Source organism: Carassius auratus, chromosome 31 (genome assembly GCF_003368295.1).
Source record: "Carassius auratus strain Wakin chromosome 31, ASM336829v1, whole genome shotgun sequence".
In the NCBI taxonomy this organism is placed as follows: Eukaryota; Metazoa; Chordata; class Actinopteri; order Cypriniformes; family Cyprinidae; genus Carassius; species Carassius auratus.
In genome coordinates this window covers 8,065,743-8,092,119 of record NC_039273.1, presented here as the reverse complement: position 1 = coordinate 8,092,119, position 26,377 = coordinate 8,065,743, and the positions used below count along the sequence as shown (strand labels likewise).

General features: G+C 34.5%; 2 protein-coding genes across 5 annotated transcripts; one reads left to right on the top strand and one right to left on the bottom strand.

Moving 5' to 3' along the window:
* Positions 1-255: 255 nt before the first annotated feature.
* Positions 256-16,463, bottom strand: LOC113050431 (peptidyl-prolyl cis-trans isomerase FKBP5-like). Of its 2 annotated transcripts, none has more exons than XM_026213371.1 (11): positions 16,325-16,463; positions 8,997-9,129; positions 8,394-8,538; positions 6,899-7,041; positions 6,438-6,552; positions 6,164-6,320; positions 3,802-3,892; positions 3,366-3,449; positions 2,888-3,073; positions 2,560-2,799; positions 256-1,419 (listed from the first exon to the last, which is right to left on the bottom strand). In XM_026213371.1, exons 2-11 carry the CDS (start codon positions 9,111-9,113, stop codon positions 1,324-1,326), a joined length of 1,374 nt encoding a protein of 457 aa, XP_026069156.1. In that variant the 5' UTR covers positions 9,114-9,129; positions 16,325-16,463; the 3' UTR covers positions 256-1,323. The 2 variants fall into 2 exon arrangements, with proteins under 2 accessions (XP_026069156.1, XP_026069155.1); XM_026213370.1 differs by lacking the exon at positions 16,325-16,463 and adding an exon at positions 13,166-13,406.
* Positions 16,399-25,864, top strand: LOC113050432 (serine/arginine-rich splicing factor 3-like). Of its 3 annotated transcripts, none has more exons than XM_026213373.1 (7): positions 16,399-16,487; positions 20,047-20,094; positions 20,233-20,443; positions 21,961-22,095; positions 25,092-25,130; positions 25,311-25,397; positions 25,482-25,864. In XM_026213373.1, exons 2-7 carry the CDS (start codon positions 20,088-20,090, stop codon positions 25,507-25,509), a joined length of 507 nt encoding a protein of 168 aa, XP_026069158.1. In that variant the 5' UTR covers positions 16,399-16,487; positions 20,047-20,087; the 3' UTR covers positions 25,510-25,864. The 3 variants fall into 3 exon arrangements, with proteins under 3 accessions (XP_026069158.1, XP_026069157.1, XP_026069159.1); XM_026213372.1 differs by lacking the exon at positions 16,399-16,487 and adding an exon at positions 19,569-19,660; XM_026213374.1 differs by lacking the exon at positions 16,399-16,487 and adding an exon at positions 19,732-19,819.
* The last annotated feature ends 513 nt before the right edge of the window (positions 25,865-26,377 follow it).

Here is a 26,377-nt window from a genome sequence, read left to right as displayed (position 1 = left end):
AGAAATCATTCTAATATTTGGTGCTCAAGAAACATTTCTTTTTATAATCGATTTTGAGCTTTTTTAAAGATTTAAAAAGTTTAGAAGAACAGCAACTACTTTATTTGAAGTATATCTTACTGACAGTTCTGTACATACAATATTTCTAAAAAAGCATGTTAATTGAATTGGCAATTCTACAACATTTTTAGAGTTTGTAAATGTCTAAAGTCAAACATTGACTGCAAACAACTACAAAAACACAGGACACTTAAACAGTTTTCTTTGAATATTTATTGACAGGCCTGCTGTAATGACTCAAACTGTAAACAGAAAAAAGGTAACAAACCGTTTACTATTAATAATATTTTTAAAATGGTCTGAAATATGGGGAACATACTGAAAGACATGCAAACCACACTGGTTAATATTTGATCAAATCAACAAGTGGGTTTTAAGAAAACAATTCTTTGAAATATTCCTATCTTGTCAAAAGATTTGTCTAAAAAGCATTTGAGCTTTTAATTGTGTTGGAAATGCAGCTCAAAAATATAGCTATTGAATTTTTCAGTCAAGTATATCTACTGGGTTTCAGGTTGAAAGTAACCTGCAGATACAGTCCCAAATCGAGGACGTTCCCAGGATGCAGTAAAGAGGCATGCACAAGTCTCTCAAAAGTATCAAAAGTGTATTTGTGAATGTGGGCCTTCGGCGACTTCTCAAAGAATACAGCTGGTAGAGTCGCAAAATAGGTTTTCCCCAATGGGAGGATTGCACTTTTAGGTCCAGCTTCCCACTATGGTCACTTGAATCTAAATATTATACACACTTATACAAATATAATAGAAAAAGCATCAAGCCCCCCCTCCCCAGTCCACATTCCACCACTGCAAACTTAAACTAATCTGATTATGCACAAAGTCAATGCAATTACACTGAATACTGTACAGTAAATTGTAAGGTGCTAGGTTATATTCAAGTCTGTAATGCTTTTGCATTAATGCAGCGGATGAATGCCTTTCTGATAGCTAAGGCATGCATCGTACAGGTTTACTGGTGGTCATAGAATTGTGCGCTTTGGTTTTTGTTGTTGTTGTTGTTGTTGTTTTTTCATTTTAGGAATGTCACTAAGGTCTTAAGCTCCTCAACATAAATAAACCACTATGCAAATCCTTCCCAGCATTTGTTTTTCAGTCTAAAAAATAATGAGGTCTGAGGTCAAGGTGTATTCAGGGTTCATCCACGCCTCTACCCATGGCCTCTCTCATGACGCGATTGAGGATGGTCCAGCCATCTCCACAGCCTGACCTCCTTGCTTTGGGCGTCCTGAATGCGTCTCGAGTTTTAGGAGCCGTCCTGACTGAGACGAGGTCTCTTTAGTCCCTGCTTATTCTGATCTGAAATTCCACTGTCTTCTTTTTTCCTTTTTAATCGTCCCACCTACAAACAGAATCAACATATAACTAATAGAATGTTCAAAGTCCCTAAAAGAATACATATATCAGTTATTTAAATGATAGTTTGCCAAAAAAATGAAAATATTAAATTTAACCTTTAATCTATTTTTTTTTCTTCCATCAACAACCTTTATTTTTATTATTTTGAAGAAGAAAAAGAAGAATATACAGTTCTGGAATACAGAACTTCTGGAATCACAAAATTAACTGAGTTTTTTTTTATGTTTTTAATGTATTCAATTCTTATATATGTATATATCATATACATATATTACTTTAGCATTAAACCCATATGCAAATGTTATATATGTACATATATGAAATATAGTGATATGAATTAAAAACATGCAGGATATAAAACATTAGAAACTGTAATAATTTCATATATATCTAGCCCAAATAAATATAAATGTATGTGTAACACATACATGGACATATTTGACATGTACATGTATATACAGTATCTATACTAAAACCTGTCAATACATGTTGATATTACATAAATACATTTAAAAGATAGACATGTATTTTAAAAAAATTACAAAAACTAATTTTTTGTATATGTAACATATGCATATGCATATGTAACTAAGCATATGCAACTAACCATATGTAACTAAAATAGTTATTGCTGACTAATATATATAACCTTATAGGTAAAATATATGACTCACTTATAAACATTCACTTGCTGTCACCTACTGGCGGTAGGTGTTATTTAAAAAAAATGTAAGTATTTAAAGTTTTATGTTAAATACAAAGCATTAAGCCTTTTTTTACCACTGTATTTGCAGTTTAAATGAATCCATGTCATAAACTGTGTAAATACATGCCATTTCAGATGCAGGTTCCAGAAATGTTTTCTTATGTTAGAATGAAAGACATGAAGTTCTGGAACAAGTGCTTCTTATTCTTACCCAAAAATACAAAATGGAAGAAATAGTTGCGAATACTAGATTATGTCTCAGTCTTGGCTGTGTTCATGTTTATTATTATTATTTTTTTGGTTAGTTTTGTTGAGTACAACCAAGGGCATTTTTTTATTCAAGTAAAGAATAAAGCACTTCCCAATGCCGCATTCCTGAGTGAATTTGTCAAGAATTCAGTGTGTTAGTTGGCATACCTTAGCATCGTGTTCAGCAAACCTCTGGAACATGTTTGCATAGATCTTTTTGTCACGCTCATCGTGTTCACGAATCTTGCGCCGACAGATGGCTATCTGGCTGCGAGCAGCGCGGTTGAATGAGTTAACTTGCAAAACTTGCTTGAAGTCCACCATAGCCATGCTGAACTCGTTACGCAACAGACGCGCTTCACCTCGTCGATACAAAGCTTTCTCATTTTCTGGGTCCAGGTCAATAACCTAGTAATGACAACCAGTAAAACACAGTAAGAAATAGTTTTTTTGAAACACATAAGATTATATTTTGTTCACCGCTGTCTGAATGTACCTTGTTGCAGTTCTCCACTGTTTGAGAGTATTCACGCAATCGCAGAAAACACAGGGCAAGATTCAGATGGGCCACTAATAGCAGGGCCTGGATGGCTTGTAGCTGCTCTTTTCCGGTACCACACTCCATCTCTAACCAGTTTACAATTTGCTGGTACTGAATTACAGCATAGCTGTACCGTCCAGCCTGAATGCACAGTATAAAGCAGGCTGTTAATTACCTGAACGCTTAAAAAACAAGACTCAAAAGATGATTGTAATACGCATTTGAACTCAAAGGAAAAAATATAACCTATCCAATAGAATAACATTTATGTAACATTTTAAGATAAATTGTATATTCGTAGTATAATTAAGTAAATACATATACATATATTAAAATTACTTTTAGTTTTATGTATTCACTATTAGTAAAGCAAAAACAAAATGCAGAATGCTTGTCTACAATAAAATAAAAAACAACTAAAAAGGAAACAAACCTTGAAATACTGCGTCCCTTTTTGTTTGACTAAATCAGCACGTTCTAATTTTTCTTTAAGGTCCATTTCCCAGAATTCTTTGGCCTGGGGAAAACAACATGAGGAATTGTTAGGCTTCCTAGATTTTCTGTCTGTTCTGTCTATAACCATTAGGTGGCGCAATTTAACTGTATTATGGGATTTTCAACCCTTTTAAATATATTTGTTTGCGAGGGAGGTCTGGCTATTTTAACCCTGTCTGTTTGATTCATTATTTATGTAATAAAACAATTAAAAAATAATTCAAAGGATATATAAGTATACACACACACACACAGACATACACAGACATACACACACATGCACGTACAGTGGGTTCCACAATTCTCAAAAGATCACACTGAAACAGAACACTTTTGGAATAAATACTTTGGGTAGAAAATTCGAATTATCTCACCTTTTCAAAGTTTTTCAGTGTAACTTCATATAGTAGTTCTGCATTTGATCCAATGTCATATTCTTTTTTACCCTCTTTGCCAAAACCATACCTGAAAGCATAAAATAAACTGAGTAAGTTGGAGATCTATATATGTATATATAATATGAGTATGTCAGATATGAGCAGCATTATGCTTAATGGCTTTGTTATATTCATGTAATTGGCATGGAAATATTTTATAGTAGTTTACACATGGCTGAATCTTGATTGTCAGCTTTATTATATTATAATATATTATATTACATTTTATTATATTAAAGGGGTCATATGATGCGATTTCAAGTTTTCCTTTCTCTTTGGAGTGTTACAAGCTGTTCGTGGATAGATAAGATCCCTAAAGTTGCAAAAACTAAAGTCTCAAACCCAAAGAGATATTCTTTAGAAATGACAAGACTCATCCACGCCCTCCTAAAACGTATCATTTAAGCACGTCCCTACATCTACATCACTGTGTGGAAAGATTTGCATAACACTGCCCAAAGAAAGAAGGTATGTTTTATTCTTGCTGTAGGTTTGTTGCTGTCGCTGCCACCGCCACCATATCTTGGAGATGCTGCCTGCATCCAAAAGCTCTAAAATGCTGCCTTCGGATGAGGCATTCAAAGGCAGGAAGTCATCATGGCACATCAGAATCCAAAGTTTTACGGCATTTTGAAGGCAGCATAGATGTATCCTTCGCTGACATTGATATCCCACAATCCTGTGCGTTCCATTCTGTGACTATTGAGCTAAAAAATAAAGATGGTATCTGAAAGTTGCATTTGGTGGCCAGTTTTTGTGTAAATGTATATTTCTGACTAACTTTTTGCACTCTTGATGTTATCTCTAGTGAGAAATCAGTATTATAGTAATACAATTTTTGTTAAGTTAACACCAAACTGTTAAGCTGCCTCAGAAGCCTGTCCAAAATCAGTCTAAAGAGGTGCCTTCGTGCAAAAGTCATTGCTTCATATGGCAGCGAGTTGTCGGATGCAGAAGCTGTGTGTTTTGTAATGAAAGCGAAACTACTTTGTTTGCTCTTCCAAAAGAGGACACAACTATAAATCAGTGGTTAAGTTGTATTTATAACACTGTTCCAGAACAGTTCAAACCAAATATTCAGATGTTTGCAATGCATTTTACAGAGGACGAGAACTGTTTCCTGGAAGAGTAGCCTACAATGTCGGTGTCCTGACAAATAATGCTGACTCACAGCCTGTAAGTATGTTTTAATATTTAAAGGATTTGCCACTGATGATACAAACGTGAGTTTTGAGCAGTGTAAAGTAGTGCTTGTTGTTTGTCATTTCTCCAATCACAAATGCAGACATGGTTTTATGTTTAAATGACGCGATGCAACACAACGTGTAAAAACACAGTATAAGTCATTATGATCAGTAATTATGTCCCCACTGGATGCTACAAATCCCTCGTTTGTAATGAGTTTATTGGTTTTGTCTTGTCGTGCCGGGAGACGGCATCACAGTATGACAAGGGGCGAAACATTTCCATCACACGCTTGAGTTATTCAACCAAATCCCATGCACTGAATAGCTTGCCAATGAGAGCACAACTTGCTTTTCAAAATGATGAGCTTTGTAAAAATTGATGTATTTCAGAAAGGGGGGCATAGAGGAGCAACAATAATGTATATTATAGGGCCTTTCGCACTGCAGGAATCTTTCCATAGTACCAGAACTAATTGTGGAACTACCCAGTTTTTTGTACCGCAGGAACTGTGTGCGATTTCAGTACCGGACAGTACCTTTTTCGAGAACCAAACTAGCTCCTGCTCCGGAGCAGGGTCTAACCAGCACAACTGGTACTAAATGTGACATAAGTAGACATTGATTGGCCAGACTCGTTTGTAAACGCTCTCACCCGCCATGATTTAAAACACTGTGTAAACATACTGTAAACATTGTGTCAATTTATTTCGCAAGTATGATGTACAGCGATAAATGTTATTCTTATTATTCTTCTTTGTTAATGTTGTGGAAAGCCGCGCACAAATGACATCGCTGTCGACCGGCTTACGTCACGTCCTAGTACACACTGTCGGTACGAATGCAAACCTATAAATCGTACTTGGAAATAGTTTGCGCAAAATCGTACATTGTACTTGTTGATTTACTAATCAGTAATTTAGTATTTAGTTCTGGAACTAAAACGGAGCAAAAGGCCCTTATGTGGAAAATAATGTGTTTTTTGAACCGCATAAACACATTTCATTACATCAAATACACGAAATAATGTTCTTTTTTAGCAACGTCATATGACCCCTTTAATCCTTGCCAAACAATATACAGTAAATACAGTAACTATTAAAAGTAAATCTTACTTTGGCTTTAGGTATAATAAACAGCATTCCCCCTTTTGGATTTTCTCCATGGCCCTGTCCACTCCTAAAGGAACACCCACATCCTCTGATTCACCCACAACAAAGGTGACATCTCGAGAATCAAATAACCGACCTCCACACCACCCCTTCAAGTGTACTGAGGAACAGAGACCAGACAGCATTAATATTGTATTCAAAAGGGACAGAGATCATATGAATGCATTATCAATGAAGAACAAGCACATTCCGAACATTCTAAATTCTCAAAATGTACCTTGTACTGTGGCCCCTTCATTAGGATTGTTATAGCCTTCGCCTTTGACCTTTATTCTCCTCAGGATCCCACCATCTTCTAAAAGCTCCTCCCCTCTGAAGCTCAGCAGCTCAATCTGTTTGTGGGAAGCAGAACCATTTGTACTTTTAAAGATAACAAGTTTATACGAAAATAGTTTTTTTTTCTTCTGGGTCTACCATTGTACACACCACAGAGAGACAAATATAACAAAGTTTCTAACACATTTGTCTCAGTGGATGATTTTTTTTTTCTATTTGTCATATAAAAGTCACATTAAAACTAAATTGAAAAATAGAATACTTTATAAATGTCCAACAGAAAGTGTCAAAAGTGTTCATGGTTGAAGAAACAATAATATATTCTCTGCAAACTTCTTTACAAAATAATTTTCATTATTCATCCGTGTATTTGTAGGATACCTAATTGCAAGATGTTCCTACCTCAAACACAAGTGTGGCATTGGGAGGAACCTTTGGGGGGCTGCCAGCTGAACCGTATGCATATTCAGGCTTACAGAGTATCACACACACCTCTCCTTTCTGCATGGAACACACAACAATGTCCCATGCCTTGATGACCTGACCTGTGTGAATCATCCAGACAGTACTTCATGAATTCAATGCTTTTGTCATTATAAGAAAAAACCTTAAAAGTAAATCAAAGTATAAACTTGTTATATTGCTTATTTATATACAAATAGATTACTTATTTAATTAATATTCTTAACAATAAAACTTCATAATCCACAGACACTCAAAAAAATTCATTTGTGGCTCATTTTCATATAATCTTATGTGATTAATACTGTCAATACCCTTTAAGATTAAATACAAATTGTTTCTTTGAGAATGAAACAGCAGATAACAAGGAAAGCACCACATGTCTACACAATTCCAGCGATTACACCCCTTTTTAAATGCAACTGTCAAACGCAAATGTCATTAAACAGGAATTTCAGCCTTGCTCTTAAGTGAGAAATGAAATTGACAGGTTACATAATTATTCCATTTAACAGACACTTTTGATAGAGTAGCATCCTAAAAATCATAGACATTTCAGTGTAAAATATTTAATATCCTCAAGGAAGAAAATGTTTTTTTTATTATTCTTTTAAAATAATCTTATAAAACAAAACGTTCAAATTATATTTGATTTGCGCTTTTCAGCTTAATCAAAATGAACTAGTGATTTACTTTGTAGCTCATTTAAGGTGCAAAATAAAAGCTTAATTGTGGTGGGACTACATTAATTATTTATTTCAAATGTTATTTTTAGGTTTTATGAAGTTTAGTAATAATAATAAAGTTTATTATTACTATTTTAAAGATTTGTAGCTGAAACTGCACAAGAGGATTCTAGTTCCCAGCATGCCTTGCAGGGGACTGGATGGGTAAATGATAAAATTAAGTGTTTTTGAAATTAAAAATGTTTAATGTCCTTTTATGATGACATTAGAAGAGTTTCTGTTATGTGGGGAAGAGTAGAGTTTTGCTTAGCATGTGGATGGAACATGAACAGTATGATGTACGTTGCTTAACTGAAAAAGCAATTACAGTTAACCACAAGAGAGTTCATGTGACTAATGTCTGCTTTTATTAAGGTTTATGCAGTTCATTTTGGTTTTCTACTACACGAGTTGAGTAGGCACTTTAATTTAAGGTTAAGCAAGTCCTTCAAAAACCGAATACATGGGACCACTGTCCACAACTGAATCAAGCAAATAACCTACACACTGCATAGTGGGCCATGTTATGATTATTGAATGTGAAAAAATATGTATAGATAGCATAGCATAGCATAGAGTTTCTTTCATCAAATAACAACTTTTCAAATAACAACTTCAAATAACAACTCTTTTAACATTTCAATAACAACACTTTAAATTAGTAAAATGATTAAACTAAATTTGAAATATCAATCGGTGTAATCAATTACCTTTTCCCACATTGAAAACAAAAGGCTCTTTACGGTCTAGACTGGAGTCAAACTTCTTGCCATTTAGGAGTCTGCCAGTGTAGTGGACATGCACCCTGTCCCCAATCATCGGCTTTTCCCCCTCCACACCATGCTGTTTCACAATCTTTAGAGACACATGGGAGAAAAAAATAACAATCTATCCTTACACAACCTCATTGTTATTTTAAATGAACACCAGATCATTCCGAATGTGAAACAAAATCCACTGATTTATGTCATGTTTTCACTAACTCTCATAAGTCCACTTCAATAAAGCATATGCTCCTTGAATCAACAGCACAAGCATGCATGAACGAGTGGATGTAAAATGTATTGGAAACGTTTGAAATTTACATGAAAATAGTATCATTTTAGCAAACTCAAATGACAGAACATTCCTAAAGACATTGTGACTTTTTTTTAATTAAACATAATATAAAATGTTATTAAAAAAAGAAGTTTATATTCAATTTTTAAAAAAGTATAAAATAGGAGAACTTTCACTAGTGATTGCAAACTTTATACCCAATGTATCATTCACTACTACATGAACATTCAGAAATTAAAAACTAACAGGATTACCTTACATACTCCACAGTCACCGTTTGGAGTGACATCAGTGCCTTGTGAGGTAAAGACAGCAGTTGGGCACTGGTTAGTGGAAAAGATGTCCTCTAAAGATGACATCTCGCCACTCATACATACCCGTGTTCCCCTAGAAAACAAACGTAATTTTAGCCAAATATAATTTTAACCGAAAATAATAAAGCACTGCTGTCTTTAGACAAATGCAAATCTTCACAATCAAATTTCCACATATGCTTGGGGGGCATTTCTTTATAGAAAAATATTTTGTAATCCTTCTTTTGTGAGTCTGGCTTGTTTTTTTTTCAATTCATTTATCAAACCTTGAAAGTTATGATGCGTAGTTTTGAAAAGGATGCACTCAAATATGCATAATAAATAAAAATGTGAGGGTGCGTATATCTTTGCGTATATATCGTAGATCTTTGTGTCATTATTCAAAAGATTGTCTTAATTGTTTTGTTTTTGTTTTGTATAGAAAAATTGACCGTTTTTACCTGTCTGTATGTGTGTGCGTGTTTAAAAGCATATGCATGTAGGGTTTTGGATTATTTTTATTTAAATGTTCACCACATATTGTGAACGTGTGGCGGAACACTATGTTCCTTTTATTTAGAGTTCCTGGCACAAATTCAGATTTTTAGAGAAGGATGTCTTGGGAGATTTATGTCAGTAAACCTAGTAAAAAGACACAGGAACAAAACAAAACAGAGAAGGGAACATTCAGTCCCGTCCACTTTACTTTAGGCGACGAGACACTACAATGACTTAAGGCTCCCAATAAAAGACCTTCATTTTTATCTACATACACAAACTGAAGGTTTCAGGAAGCAAATCAATTTCAAGGAAAATTCATTGAATGCATAAGAGCAGATTTAGTAGCAGATACCTAAATAAAGACATCAAAAATTGTATGTCTATTTTATTCTGGAATTTCCCTTTGCCAAACTTAGCAATTTATAACTAACATATTTCAGCACTGAAAGTATAATATATATTCATTAATACAAACATTCACCTCACTGCATATCAATTTAGGAATTATGTCTTGGAATGGGAATATGGTAGAGTGACAATTAACAGTCCAGGACTATTTGACTCGCAGAAGACGCATCTACAAAAATAGTCTGCTACCATCCTGGCTCTAACCTCATTGCTGTGGAAGCGTATCGTTCATTGAGCCTAACCTGAAAACCCAAGATGAAGGAGGTGGATGTATAGTAATTCAAAAAGAGTCAAAGATACAATTGCAATACCAGAAAGTCTTATCACTGTAATGGACGCATAAATAAAATACAAATTTTATGTTAAACATCTTATTGTACAAGAAGTAGCCTAAAAACTCTAAAAACTACTTTTGAATAAATATTGTAGTATCGTGCTACAGCGCACATTCAGTAAGTTGCAGTTCTGGCACTGTACTTCCCGACATACATTCACATCAAATGTTAACTCAGCGGTAGAGTTACACTCACCGGTTAATGCACTTATTCACAATCACAAAAGTATATTATTTGCATGTGCTTTAAAGCCTTGCTGGTTAAACATTCACATCATATGTTAACTTAGTGGTAGAGTTACACTCTCGGGACAGTGCACTTATTCACAATCACAAAAGTACATTATTTGCATGTGCTTTAAAGCCTTGCCGGTTAAACATTTAATTTGCGTGGTGTTTTCACGTGCGCTTTTTCTAAGTGCGTACACCTGAGGCGAGCACACTCTAAAAGCACCTGCTTACTGGACTAAATTTTATGTGTAACTGTAAGTATATATAATGTTTTCTTTTATATTTGTCCATTCAGTTTCTTGAATGCTGCTAAATACACCTACTCCTTTGTTTTATTTGTATATTATGTGTATTTGTAATGAGTATCTTTGTTCTTCTTTTATAATAACAAATATATAAAAAATTATCTTCACCCACTTTGGCATAGATGTCTGCCATTCTTCTTTCATTTGTTTTTAAAATAGGGGAAATAGTTTGGCTGTACTTCTCAGAAAATTGGCAAAATTGTGTTAAAATTATGAATAGTGATATTCCTGAAAAAAATTGTGATATGATATTTTTTGCCATATCGCCAGAGCTGTCCAAAGGCATAAGCCAACTAAGGGGCTGCTTAGGGACCCCGTGGCCACCAGGCTGGTTTATTTAGCTAGTTTTCAGTACACCACATAGGTATCCCACTTAGTTTTCTAAGACTTTGAATGTTAAAGTGCAGATTAACACCTGACCACTCTTGTGGGTTTGCTGTTACAATTAAAAATCATATAAGGGTAAAAACATTTGAATGATGTAAGCAAAACAGCTACAAATAAAACTGATAATGTGTGTTAGACTTGTAGTGTATGAATAATCAAGCATTGACAATAATTAGTCGTATTGACGTCACCAAGGGGCCCCCAAAATAAAATTCTGCTTAGGGCCCCGTAAAGGCATGAGTCGGCCCTGCATATCACCCACCCTTAATTCATGCTTCTACAGCCAACTAAGTCTTTCTCTCCAGTGATCGACTCATTTAAAGGTGGTGTGACTTTTCTAAGCCATTATTGGAGCTCCATCTCAGATGTCCGCAATGTGGTGAGATTGCAACAGGCATTTCTGTTACAAAGAAGAGCGTTCAGAAGCAGTTGACTCATTCCATCCCTGAACATACCGTTTGCAGTAAAACAACAACATGTACGCACATAGATTCCTATTTAATAACCTTGTCAGACACCCAGTTTCTTTCTGTATTAATGACATTCAAGCTATCCAAAACATCAAAATTAAATTATCTGTAGACAATGATGCTTTTGCAACTCTTGAAAAAACATCTCTTACGTAAAAATCAAAGGTGTGATCACATAAATAGTGAAGGGGATGCATCTGACCCTAATATTAATACAAGGGAAAATAATTTCAATGGTTGATTCTCTAATTATAATATTGAATGCTCCCTGACTTGAATATGTGGTTGCTTACTAACCAAATGGGATTTTCTGTAAAAGACACAAGGATCCACTTGTAAATTACATTAAAATATGAGGTAACACTTTAGAATAAGGTTCCATAAGTTAATGTTAGTTAATGTATTAATTAATATTTAAAAAAAAATGAACAATAATTTTTTTACTGTATTCATTAATCTTTGTTAATGTTAGTTCATGAAAATACCGTTATTCATTGTTTATTCATGCTAATTCACAGTGCATTAACTAATGTTAACAAAGCACAACTTTTGATTTGAATAATGCAATAGTAGCTAAATGTTGAAATTAACATTAACTAAGATTAATAAATGCTGTAGAGGGATTTTTTTTGTTTAGTTCACTTCATAACTAAAGTACTTAAATAAAATTAACTAATTGAATTAACTAATTCAAAAGTGTTACCAAATATGAATTATAATCTAAACAGATTTTATGAAAATATGCTTGAGGAAGCAAGTCTGTGTAACCAAGTTCATGAGACGCATCTATATAACGGTTACGGGGGACGTGAAATGACATAATTTACAAATCTAGGAAAACCTGAATTCTCAGCACATCTCAAAATAAAAATAAAAAAGCCTAAGGCAAAAAAAAATAAATAAACACTTTTTCAGTCAATAAACATGTTTCTCATTTCTACACCATAAACACCAAAAACATCTGTCCTTAAGGGTTTGATGGATTAATGAGACAATCTTAGAAAGAGAGTCTTTGAAATAGTAAGAAGTGTGTACAATATGGAGGTGAAATGTAATATAAAAAAGTCAAATTAAATGAATATAAATTCAAGGAGCACTCTAGCATCCGAATTAAAAATGGGTGCATCACGTCCAGTTTCGTACAATGCTCCGTACCTACATCTCAAACGCAACAACGGGCTATAAACACAAAGCAATAGGCAATGTTACTTTTATGACAGCTACGGTTTTCTTTACAACATTAGTGTTTATTCTTTCATTTTAATTAAAATATATTTCCACATTTTGGACACGTGGATTAAGCTGAATTGTTAAATAACGTGTATAATTATAAATTAAGTGCGCTTTTTTACTTGATTTTAGATATGAAGCATAGCACCATGAGAAAACATGCAGTATAGGCTGGTAGTGACCATATTAAGAACGCAGTTTTAAATATAAAATGTAGTTTATGTGATGATAAGGAATAAAAACAGACATGAAATAAAGACTTACAATATTTCCCTTTTGTTACTCGTTCCTCTCGTGTGTTTGACCATATATCCGTCCATATGCAACTTCAGTTTGTTTTACCGGCGAATGCCAAGCAGCTTAAAGGGAAATGAGCCCGCCCTCTCAGCGCGAGAGTACTAGATGTTCTACCGGCAGTATTTTACACTTCTACACACTAATACTCGTCAGCACGAAACGCCTCTGCGAGACATTGGGGAAAATGAAATAAGACTAAAGGGGGAGGAGTTAACGCAGGGGGAGGGCAGTGTAGTGTGAAAATTAAGGGCAGGCCTTGGAAACTCTCCACAAAGTAACACAATGTTCCAGCTGTACTGTAGCTCGCGCTGATGAGAACACAGTGTCCTAGTAGACACCCTGACCCGTAACCCGTTGTGTGCTGACTGAACAGCTCAAGTTAAGAACAGCATGTGCAACCACACAGTCAGAGCACAGCGATATGCGGAAAGAACAACACGACTGAATGACGTTTTGTAACCGTGGAAGTTTAAAATGATAGAATCCATTGAAAAAAATGTGTGTGGTAATATATCTATCTATCTATCTATCTATCTATCTATCTATCTATCTATCTATCTATAGATATATATATATATATATATATATATATATATATATATATATATATATATATATATATATATATATATATATATATAAACCTGGCTACAGATTCATTACAAACTTTATTATTAGTTTGTTATTATTAGTTAGTTTATAATAAAACTAAATATCTAAATACTATCCATACTAAAGATGTAAATGTTTATCAATAGAATATTAGAAAATGTGAAGTCTCATGCTGGAACCTCTTAATTGTAATTTCAAAACATTTTACTATAAATGTTGTTGTTTTGTAAGTCACATGGATTTTATTGTTGAATGTCATAAAGATTTTCACCATAAAACATGCTAATAGTTTTTTGCTTCCATACATTTTTAATAGTATTTTACAGTGACACTGCATTTATTGTTTTTTAATCTGTTTTATATTGTACTGTAATTTAAAGCTATCATGTTTTACTCAAGTTTTTATTTTATTTTTATTTTATAAACCAAAACAAAATATTCTGTAAAGAAATGTTTTCTATTTAAGATCATGCATTGTCTGTTCCGTAAGAAATTTCGAATACTATACATTTAAAGCTGAACAGCATCTTCAATAAATTAGTGTTTTAATATCTTATTTGATTATTTACATTTAATTTCTACACAGAATAATACCATGTCATGATGATATCTTGAAATCAAATCCAGCTTTTTAAGTTAGCATGCCAAATACTGAATAACATCAGCAATGGCAACATGTTATCTGCTTCAAAGGCCTCTATAGACTGGAACTGTAACAAAATGTTCCTGGCTTATTCAGAGAGCAACAAAAGGTGTCAGCAGGAACACAATAGGTGCCATGCATGACTGTCTGAGTTTAAAGGGATTGATTTCCCTTTTCAAGCCATATTTTAAAAAATAATTTCAGATGGTTGGGTAAACAAGGAACATGATGTGATTGAAAGATAAGATCTGTTTAAGCGGTTCAAGTTATTATGTATTTTGTGCAGATACAATATCAGAGATAGATACATGTTGTTTAGTTCATTTATTTGATTGTTTTGATTGATACAAACATTTTCAAATGTGCCCAAAATGTAATGAACTGAAATCATAGAGCTCTAGTATAACAATAGGCCTGCTTTTTTCCAGGATTATCTAGACATTGAAGTTCTCAAGCAGGAAAGAAAGCCTTATTTTGGTATCTTAGCAGCAGGAATCTGCAAAAGAGCATATAATGTGAAACTCCTCAGTGTGAATGACACAAGCAAACAAGTGAGGGGCTTTCAAAGATAAGGATTCAGACCAATATGTCACTGCCAGCAAGGTCCAAGTGGAGACACTCCGAGTGAACTTGTTTGACCTTTTTCCTGTTTGTGTTGCCTGATAATTTAATTTATCAGATAAAAATCACTCTGTTCATTTTTATTCTTAATCAATATTTTGTTTTTTTGTCTTACGATTCTGACATGAAAATGAAATAAAAAATAAAAACACTTCTGCTGTTAAACAAATAAGTATAAAGACATTATTCTCTACTTAGGGCTTTGTGGTGATTACATTCAGAATATGATGGGTTCCTTCTATCAAAAGATGAACAGCCCATTAATCTAGGTCAGGGGTATCCAAATTCGGTCCTAGAGGTCCGGTGTCCTGCAGAGTTTAGCTCCAATTTGCCTCAACAAACCTGAAACTGTTATTTCAGAACAATTCACTCCAGTTTCTAGAGTTACAAATTAGTCATTAACAGTCATAGCTTTTACTGACAACAGGGTAAAATACTTGAAATGCATCTCGTTAATGTACTAAAGTAATATTTTTTTATTATGGTTTAGATCTATAAAGATCACCATCTGTCGTTTGTGGTTTATTAACCACTGAATAGTCAATTTGAAAAGAAAAAAACAATGCATTTCCAGAGCAATTAATTAATTAATGGATCATCAAAACTGTCACTTAATTCCTAGTATCTTTGCAGTATTCAGATTTACATTTTTAGCATATAGGTGGAATATGAAATAATACATGGAAATGCTGTAATATCAGAAACCTACACAATTTTAAAATGTGGTATGTCCAAAATATATATACAATTTCTACATAGCCTACATATTATCTTATGCACTTATATGTACTTTTTCATCATCCACAGAGCAATTTTAAAAGAAATATTTAAAGTATGTCAATAACAGGATACTAGTTTCAGTTCAGTTAACATCCTGTGTTCTAGAGCCTTACATCATGCTAAATGTATGTCATAGTAGATTATTAAGATTAGACTTAATTACTAGATTATTTCTCACTGAACATTGATTCACCAACCATTAACAGATGGTTACAGAGGATATGGATAATCTGTTTTGTAATCCAAAACACTCAATTGTCACAATGCTACTTTTTCACATTATTCCTATTTTGTCATTTAATATACAAATATGTAAATCGTCCAGCAGTAGAAACGAGAATCATTTATGGGTCCACAGCCTATGCAATGGTATCCAAATGTTACATATTTTCAGATAGGTTGATGAGGCTTGTAGACGAAAATTATTTAAAGGAATAGCATGCAATAATGAGTGATTATAGGAGTATCACCTTGTCGCCAAATAATGTCGATTTTTGGGTTACAGTCAAGAGAATAATCCTGCTGGTTTTTCCACTGGTTTCTCAGATCAGTAGGTCCGCGCGTCAAGAACTAAATGTTCTAGCTCACAGTGGCACGTGTGGTGAAGGGAAGAGACTCATCGACACAACGGAGGTAAGAAGTGCTACTGAACTTGACAAACCTGGTCTTGCGCACACGCGTCGTCTGTTTTTAGCCTGCAGCTTAAGTACATTTAATACAAACTTCTGTGAAGTGGAATTAACATGTGTAATAAGTGTCTTTATTCGCCTGAATGCACGGACCTGCTTTTTGGCATTAGAAAGCGTGAGATGTAATGGTGGTCTGCAACAGCAGGTACATAGAACCACATTTATGGCGCCAATAACAGGAAACTGACGTCTATAACTTAGAAATATGACGTGTTTCATTAACAGCGTGGGTCACAAAGAACTGGGTTACAAAGAACTGAAAAAAAAAAAAACTTTACTATTAGCATGTCCTAAAATGAAGTAGTTTCAAGTTGTAAATGGATTAACATTTTATGTAAGCTTTTTTCTTTTTTGTGTGTAAATCAATATGCATCTTTTGACATTGTCATGACAACTAGTCTTGTCTTCTTAATGTGTGTCCTATAGATGACTATGCAGCCTTACAGAAGGAATCAGGAAGTAAAAATCTAATTAATTTTCTCCATTAACTAACAGCCTTTTAATTAAACCATATAAACAGACCTACCCTATGGGAGATAGTTAAGCATTATATATCTTTTGTAGAAGGCACAAATGTGATTTCGGCAATATTATATATAGATGTGTGTGTGTGTGCGTGTGTGTGTGTGCGTGCGTGCGTGTGTGTGTGAGAGAGCTTTAAAATAAAATACAGTTGTTTTAGTGCTTTTAATTAAACGTTCTTTATATTTTGCCATGTTCAGTCTTGTCACAGCTGAAATTGCTTCAAATATCACATAGGAAATGGAAGGCCAAGTGCAAGCCAAGTGCTTTATTGCATATTTTGGTAAATGTAGTATGTCATCTGGGTATTCAATGAATCTAAAAGTGCTATTCTGCAAATTATACATAGAAATAGCATAATTACTACTAGACAAAAGTTTGGAATAGTATTTTTAAAAGCTTTTGAAGTCTCTTGCATACCAAAGCTGCATTTATTTGATAAAAAATACAGTAAAAACAGTAATGCTGTGAAATATTACTATTAAAAAATCATCTTTGCCATCACATGAATAAATTACATTGTAAAATATATATATATATATATATATATATATATATATATATATATATATATATATATATATATATATATATATATATAAAGTAAATAGAAACAATTACATTTTAATTACATTATAAAATATTAATTAACTGTTTTATATATATATAACATACTTGGTGAGCATGAGAGACTTATTTCAAAAACATAAAATAAAACATATTCATTTCAAAATGTTGACTGGTATGCTATTTCAAATATCGCAACCACCATTTAAAAAACCTTTCCTCCAAAGACGTCAGAAAACCCAAAACAAATAACTGTCTGAGAAAGCACCTCAGAGTCATTTAAAGCAAAAGCTTCAGATGGTCATACATTTCTTTCTTCTTCTTCTTCTTTTTACAAAGGTCATTTCAGGACACCTTTTTTCAGTCATCTGTCAGGTAGTAGGGACATTTACAGCATGCTAAACAATCTCTTTTAAGGGGGAGAAAATTCTTCCAAGACCAAACAAGTTAGCACTTGCTGTTTTGCACTATAGGTTTAATACAGTATAAGCAAATTGGACGAGAAAACACAATTCAATCAAAATTGTGGAGTTTATCAATGTACATCAATGTGAGATTTTTTTAATTAAATCTTAGATCTCTTAAAATGTTCTCACAAAGAATTATTAAAGATAACCCGATTTGCTTTATACAATGCATGTTTACATTTCAAATTAGTCTAAGGTAACATTTAACAGATATAGGAATGTAAAGTGCGTATGATTATGTTTTATGTCATTTTTGAGTGCCACTAACATGTATAGAAATATCCACTAGTTGTAAGGAGAATGAACTTTACATTAAATGTATTAAAAACATATACTTCCCATTAATGTAGTACCAATGTCGTTTCATTGGGTGTGAGTCTAAGTAACTTATCAAGAGTTAAATAAAGACACAAGAACCACAAAAAGTGTGTGTGTGTGTGTGTGTGTGTGTGTGTGTGTGTGTGTGTGTGTGTGCTTCAGTGCGTAAGTATATCTTGCTTTTATGGTGAGTGAGAGGGCGGGTTCATGAGAGGCTAACCAGTCATCAGGAAGCAAAATAGAACAGAATGTGCAGTACTAATCTGGGAGGAAAAACACATTCTGTGTCCTGTGTGGTAACATAAATTCACATTGTGTTGCATACAAATTGCCTACACATCGAACATAAGAATGAGGAAAATATATAATGGGCTCTCGAAGGAATGCTTTTTGTTTAGATATTACATAAAAAAACAGCAATAAATATAAATGACAAAACACCAGAAGAGTATGATAAGGGTGAGGTAGATGTAAACATGCAGAGTGCCCAGTGAGGCAAAAAGACACTCAAAATAAAGCCAGTCAGTAAAATGCTCTTTATTTGAATACAAGGTATGTGTTACAGAACTCCCCTGGTTTTTGCTTGATCCAAAACAAGGGCTGAACTATTGACCCCAAGATACCAAAAGTAACAAAAATAATAATTATAATTAACGTTTATTTTATTATTATATATTTCTATTTCATTCATTTTTTTTATTTCCAAAACAATATGTGATTATTTTTAATCAAATACATTGTAGCCTTTATATAAAATATTACAGAGAAATAAGTAGGTATACATAGGGTACCTATTATGCTAAAACAAGTATTGAACATATTAATACAAATATATAATTAATTTGTTTAATGTTAACAACTAATGAAAACAATCTTGAGTGTTCTCCGAAGTAGTTCTGAGATTAATTCATTATAACATAGAAGAATGAACAGGTAAGGTCTGTTATTTATAACTGTGCTCGACCTATTAGTCCAAATTCGTCATTTAGACGCTGTTATGTGAAGTATTAAAACATTTGACGACTTAAAATATCGTTGTCTTATCTCTGTGTTCGATGTTCCTGGGCAGAAATGTAGCGTATTTTTAGGCCTATGAGCTTTTCTTTCGATGTCCGCGTTCTTGACGTTAACCGGAAGTGCTTTACTTTCAGATTTGCTCGCGAGGATCTGGTCACTACTATTAGCGAGCTAGCATCACAGTGTTTAGCCGCAGTTCGCTAACGCAAACAAAGCAGACTTAGCGGTAAGAAAATGAAACCTTCGTTATTTAATAACTATAAGGGGCACGTTAATTACAATGTAGTCGAATCTTCCCATTTATTTCACTTTGATATGGCTGTTCTTGCTCTTTTGAAGTGTGTAACCTTACGCCTGTGAACGAGCACGCTAGCCTGTTAGCTTGGTAAATAACTTTTAGTGTGTAACATATCCATTCGTATTATGTTTAATTAGATTTGATTGTACTATACTTTTTTATTGTCTCCAAAGTCACTTTTCAACCTCTTTAGTGACAATTTCGATCGTTACATATTGCATCGTTTAAACGTAACACAGTTGAGTCGTTAGGCTTGTATCGTCCAGTTTAATTGCATAGTCATAGTCTCTGTGCTTATGTTTAATTTCTTGCAGCATTTTAGGTGTGCAGCTCAGAGTCTGGAGTTGGTGAAAGTATGGGAGGTAAGTCTTTATTAAATTTTTTCTAACCTCCACTCCAGCTATGATTTATTTTAGTGTGCTAGAAGAGGTGGGATAGACAAATGGCACCTAAAAATACAGTTTAATACTTGATATTAAACTTTTTTCCCCCCTCTACAGACCCTTCCCTAAGCCGGGACTGCCCACTGGATTGTAAAGTATATGTTGGTAATTTGGGCAACAGTGGTAACAAAACTGAGTTGGAGAGAGCATTTGGCTATTATGGTCCCTTGAGGAGCGTGTGGGTGGCAAGAAATCCCCCCGGCTTTGCTTTTGTGGAGTTTGAGGACCCCAGAGATGCAACTGATGCTGTGAGGGAGCTTGACGGAAGGTAAGAGCATCTAATTAAATTAGTCCTCTGAAATAGCAATTGTCCTGCAGATTAAATTATTCTGGTTAAGCAAAGGATTTCACAATTGGATATTGTTTGAAAAAAACTACCCAAATGTACATAGTTGTACCAGGGGTTATTATTGTAAGCTAAGCCAATAAAAAAAAAATTCATAACTTGAAATATTAGTGAAGTAGGCAAATATGATATCCCAGAATTTGTGCTCTGCATTTAACCCATCCAAGTGTTATCTGATCAGCGTGTCCTGGGGTGTATTCCAGAAAGCATGGTTAAATTACTGTCAGCTAAACCCTGAACGTTTGGTTGATTAACCCCAAACCTTGCTTAAGTTCATTCAGAGTATGTTCCTGATTAAGACTCAAGACATTCTCAACAGAGTGACATGCCACTATGGAAACGGACGCTAAGAAAAAGTGTGCCATGCGGTTTCTTCATATTTTGTTCATTGGTCGTTTATATGTTTAGTGCATATTTTGCATTTAATTGACGATTGTGCAATTTTTTTTATTTAATTGTTTTATCTTTAATCCTTGAGAATCTGAATTATATTGTTTGATGCTAATTATATATTAAGTCATATCACGTATAAATTTTGATTTAGAGCTTAGACATAATAGAAAATGCCGATCTATGTGTGATATGATAATATAAAATGCAATGAATGAATAAATATATAATAAATGAAACATTACCTTGTCATAGTGTTTTATAATTTAAACAGTAAAATGAATGACCATATTAGAGTAATATATTACCTTATTTTTGGAACCAAAAGTTGAGGTTATCAGGTAGTTGAGGACACATTGTGATCGGAGCTCAGTGTAATGTAAATGCAATCCAGCCATCATGTCTGCATTTGCAGGTCAACGTAACGCAAATTCCCATCCCCCTCTCTCCCGAATTGTCAGAAGAAAGATGGAGGTCACTAGGACATGGAGCGCTACTGGGATTCGTACACTTTACACCCTGTCTACATCAGACAGACCGTTGTTGCGCCGGAACAGCTTCAGGCTGTCTACACTGGATGCGATAAAGTGACCATTGCAAATCACTTGAACTTTGTGTCAGTACATCATAAATGGAACAAGGCAACAGTTTACTGTCGAGTATTTGTTGTGTCATGTTGTGTCGCGCCACATCCAGTGTAGACAGCATTACTGACTATAACTGGTTCTATAATATTTTGTTTAGTCGCAGCACGCTGCTCGCTTCTGGTGTAGACATGGTGTAAGACTTATTTAAATATTGCACCGTAAAAAGTCTTCTGATCGGTTATCCAGATAGAGTAGTCACTTGATGACATGGTGTAAGACTGATTAACAGATCTGCTTAATCAGGTCATGGTGATTGTGTGTTAATGCCAAGTGTAAACGCAGCCATTTTTGATGCTATTTAAAATAAAGTAATCAGTATGATGCAGCTATTTGTTACTTTAACTCAGTGTATTTACTGTTTGATGTAGAAAGGTCATTTAATCTTTTTTATGTCTGCTTCAGAACACTGTGTGGTTGTCGAGTGAGAGTTGAACTGTCCAGTGGTGAAAAACGGTCAAGGTATCGAGGACCACCCCCTTCTTGGAATCGTCGCCCTCGTGATGATTATAGACGCCGCAGCCCACCCCCTAGACGCCGGTATGGTTCCTTTTTCTGCTCTCAAACAAGGCTGGATGTCTTAAAAATTCCTTTCACCTCAAGCTTAGTCATGGGCAGAATGACGAGCCAAGGTGTGAAGACTGACAAAGCCAGCATCTTTTAATAAATTCAGGCAAGCTGTTTGAAAACCTTCCTTGTGCTGTCCTTGCACTGATCAGTTTTCAGCTTTTGGATTGGTTAGCTAATGCTTCATTCCCCTCTACCGATGTTCTCTATTCTAAATGAGTGCTAGAGCCCAACCGATATGGATTTTTGGGGGCCGATGCAGATATTAACTCGAGAAGAGCGATTTATAAGCCGATATTTTTATTTTGAAAATAAACTGGATATTAGACCCATTTCCTATAAACTTTACTTACACAACATTCAATAGCAAAATATCTGCCTGTTCTATGTATGTGGACTGTATAAACCATTTTCCAGAAGGGATTTATGTAAAAAAAAAAGCCTTAGATTACAGTCTCAATGACTAAACAATTGCACATCAAAAGTATATATTTTTTAATGATCAAAAAAGTCTGATTTTAAACATTTAACACTTTTACTTTCTTCCAGTTGAAGCTGGTTTTAACAGTCTGTGTGTGTACTGTAAATAAATTATAATACTAAAGTTAAAGTGTTTGCAGAAGTAGTCCCACACTTTGCTGCTACAGCATTCACCTTTTTAAGCCATCTGTAGGGCAGAAAGAGAGACCGAGAAAGAATAAGCATGTGTATTAATAATATCACCATGTATCTTTACTCATGTCATCATTAGAATTATAATAATAATAAACAGGGATCTCCTACATAGGCAAAAATGAGAAATCTATATATATATATATATATGTATGTTTTTATTTGTCAAGCAACAGGTATTATCTATTACCTACTTATATTTAACAATATTATTACAACATTTTCCTGTTATGTCTGTAAACTGCTTTGAAACAATCTGTAAAAAAGAAAAAAGAGCTTGTTCAGCTCACATTTATTTACATGTCACCTCTGTTTTAATCCTTTCTGACACACCTACTGTAGTTACTGTAACTACACTATAGTTGCTCTCACAGACACATTCACAACGAACCCGTATATCTTCTCCTCTTCTCTTTGTGCAGTCTGAATCAAAACATCGTCATGCGCTGGCGAACGTAAAGTTAGCCTACTGTTACCGGAAGTTTACGGAATCAATTCGAAGTTGAATGGTTAACGTTAGTGTCATGAACACACCGTGGTCAATTTTGAGAAGAACCACCTTCAAACAAGTAGTTAATAGCAAGCATTTAAGGGGCCTGCTAAAAAGGAAGCTATATTAGCTATAGAATAACATAACAGTTGTTTTTTCGAGGCACGCTGTACATAACTTCTAGTCATTGACTACAGACGCCCCCTGCCACAGTTACGCGGTGATTATGTGGAAAACACTGCAGATATATTTAGAATTAGTTAAACGCTAACGTTACAGTTTGACCTCTTATTAATAGGGCAAATCCATGTTCATTTTCAGCGTTTATTGGTGCATCTTCTCAGTTAACAACGGCTCTGTGTAGTAACAGCTGCTCTATGTGAAATCATGCACCTGATGCAATTAACCGCTGATTAGAGAACCGGCTTTACTGACGAGATGCGCATTAACGATCGGCCGATCGTGATCGGAGCACCCCTACTTATTAATGTTCGCGCTCTTCCACTGATAAACATGGTATTAGCTTTGTGGCTAATCTAATATAGCAATGCAATAGCGGCTGTAAGTGATGTTATAGAATATTTAGAAGTGATAATGATAGGACCGTTAGCTAGAACTACCACACCGTTTTTATATACAGTGTATGAACTAAATCATTTCACATGACGAATGATAGACTCACCGTCAAAACAGTACATCTCCTTGGCTTGGCTGATCACTTGCTTCTGTAGTTGATTTCTGGCGCTGTTGTCAACTGGGGAGTTGCAGAGCTCCCTATGGTGCGCAAACTATGCATCACTCATAACATGAGTGAAGCATGAGACTCTGTTTCTCATGTTTCATTGCCGATGCCGATTTAAATGCATTAAGCTCATATCGTCCGATAATATCGGCCGGCCGATATATCGGTCGGGCTCTAATGAGTGCATTGAGTTTTTGCTTAGGAATATTCATTCAATTGAATTGTAGTTACAGATTTCCAAAGAATCTTCTTATTGTTTGGATTTTATGTCATTTTTCTATTTATATTAATGAAGCTGACCACCCCACCCCCCCTTTCAGAGACATCACCAAGCCTCTACTCATCTTCCTCTGAGTCAGTCAACTAGTCCTCTTTCAGCATCATGTGACCAGCGTACACCAATCAGCTCACATGATCCAAGCATGGCCACCAGCCCATTGGTTCCTGAGCATGCCTCTCTCAGGGTCATTCACCTCCTCCAACGTTAACCTGATCGGCAAAACCAACCACGCCACACTTACAACCAATCAACGGGTCTTATGGCCCTCCCCAAATGTCTACATGACAACATATCGTCAGCAGTTCTCATCTGGCTGACATCTTCAGCCACCTTCTGTATAGCTGTTAACATCTAGCAACCATCTGGCAAAATCTCCCCGCAAATTACGCCCTCCTGACCAGTACTCAGCTTCACTGCATCATAACTAGCTTGTTGAAAACAAAATAGTAAGTTAATGCCTTTTCCTCCCGCTTCACGACATTGAAATTTGTTTATTTGGTGGTTTTGAGGTATAACCTTTTTCCTTTTTAAAAAAAAAAAAAACATCCCTCTGTGTTTCAGTAGTTTCCAACTGAAATCTTTTTGATCAAAGGTTTGGCAAATGAATCAGGAACAGGCATTTCTGATAGTTAATAATGTTTGGCCCATATTGGGCTTCATAAAAATTAATTGAAGGCCAATTACTATCAACTCCACAAAACGATTGCATGAGGCTTCATGCATTATTAATATTTTTTGGCCATATTGTCTCCTGACTTGTTAATATTTCTTGCATCTTTATATAGGTCTCCTAGGAGACGGAGCTTTAGTCGTAGTCGGAGCAGGTAAGTTGCTCAAATATTTTTATAACCCTTCTGCAACTAATGTCAACACCATAACCACATTTCCATTTTAAATAATGGCTATTCATATGGATATAAACTGTAACTTTGCATCTCCTCTTACAGCTCCTTAGTAATGAGGTAACTATAATATATATTCTTGCATTTACTTGACTTTTATAGGTCCCTTTCCAGAGAGAGGAAAAGAGAGAGGTCTTTGTCCCGCGATAGAAACTATAAACCTTCAAGATCTTTCTCAAGATCACGCAGGTAGGTTAACACTTGAGAATAGTTGTGTAATGGCACAGCTGGAGTATTAACAGTTATGCTTACGTAATTTGTCTTTCTTTTCAGTCGTTCACGTTCCAATGGTCGGAAGTGAGAAATGTTGAAGGCCAGCCTCATCACCGTAAAGATCATCACCGTGCCTGTGCGCACCTCCTCAAAAGACTAGGATGATTGGAAACAGTGAATTTTTTTTTTTTTTTTTGCCCCCAGTCTTTTATAGAATGTGTCTTCCCCATAGTGTTCTGACTCTCATTTTTTAAAGATTTCTGTGCTTAATGGGTAGCAGTGGTTTCATCCTGACTAAATGCCTGAATGTAATTTTCTGCTCTTTGAGCAGTGAAAAATTCTGAATCAAATAACTCATGTCTGACTTAGATGATCATTTGAAACCTTTTTTTTTTTGTATGCTGTTTTTGTTTGTACTTCCATTAAAATAAGTTCCTTATTAATTCAGTGTATGACTTTTCTCTACATTTCAAACTGATTAGCTGTTCAGATGTTATTTGCAGTAAAAAGTTTGGTAACCCTTTTGTTATAAGGTTCAATTAACTTATTACATGTACTGATATTAGGCATCGTGAACTAGAAATTATGATATAGGTTATGATAATTTTCTTTATGTAATGTATTATTTCAAGTTGAATAAACAATGTATTGTTAACAAACATGAATTAGTAATGAACAATAGATTTACAAATTAACTAACCTATAAAGCCGCAACAATCGTAAACTAGGATCTATTTTGGTTAATTTGACTATATCTTATGTATTTTGTGTTTTAAATTGAAGCATAGGCTATTGGGTTGTTTTTCTAAGCCTTAAAATGTCCACTAAAGAGCCAGAAAAGGGTTTTGCTGTTTGCTTTGGGCATGCTTGCAAAATGTTTTAGAAATTAGAATATCGTAAGCTTAAAAAAAAAAAAAAAATGCACTTTGTTATCAAAAAGTAAGAAGAGAACTAAA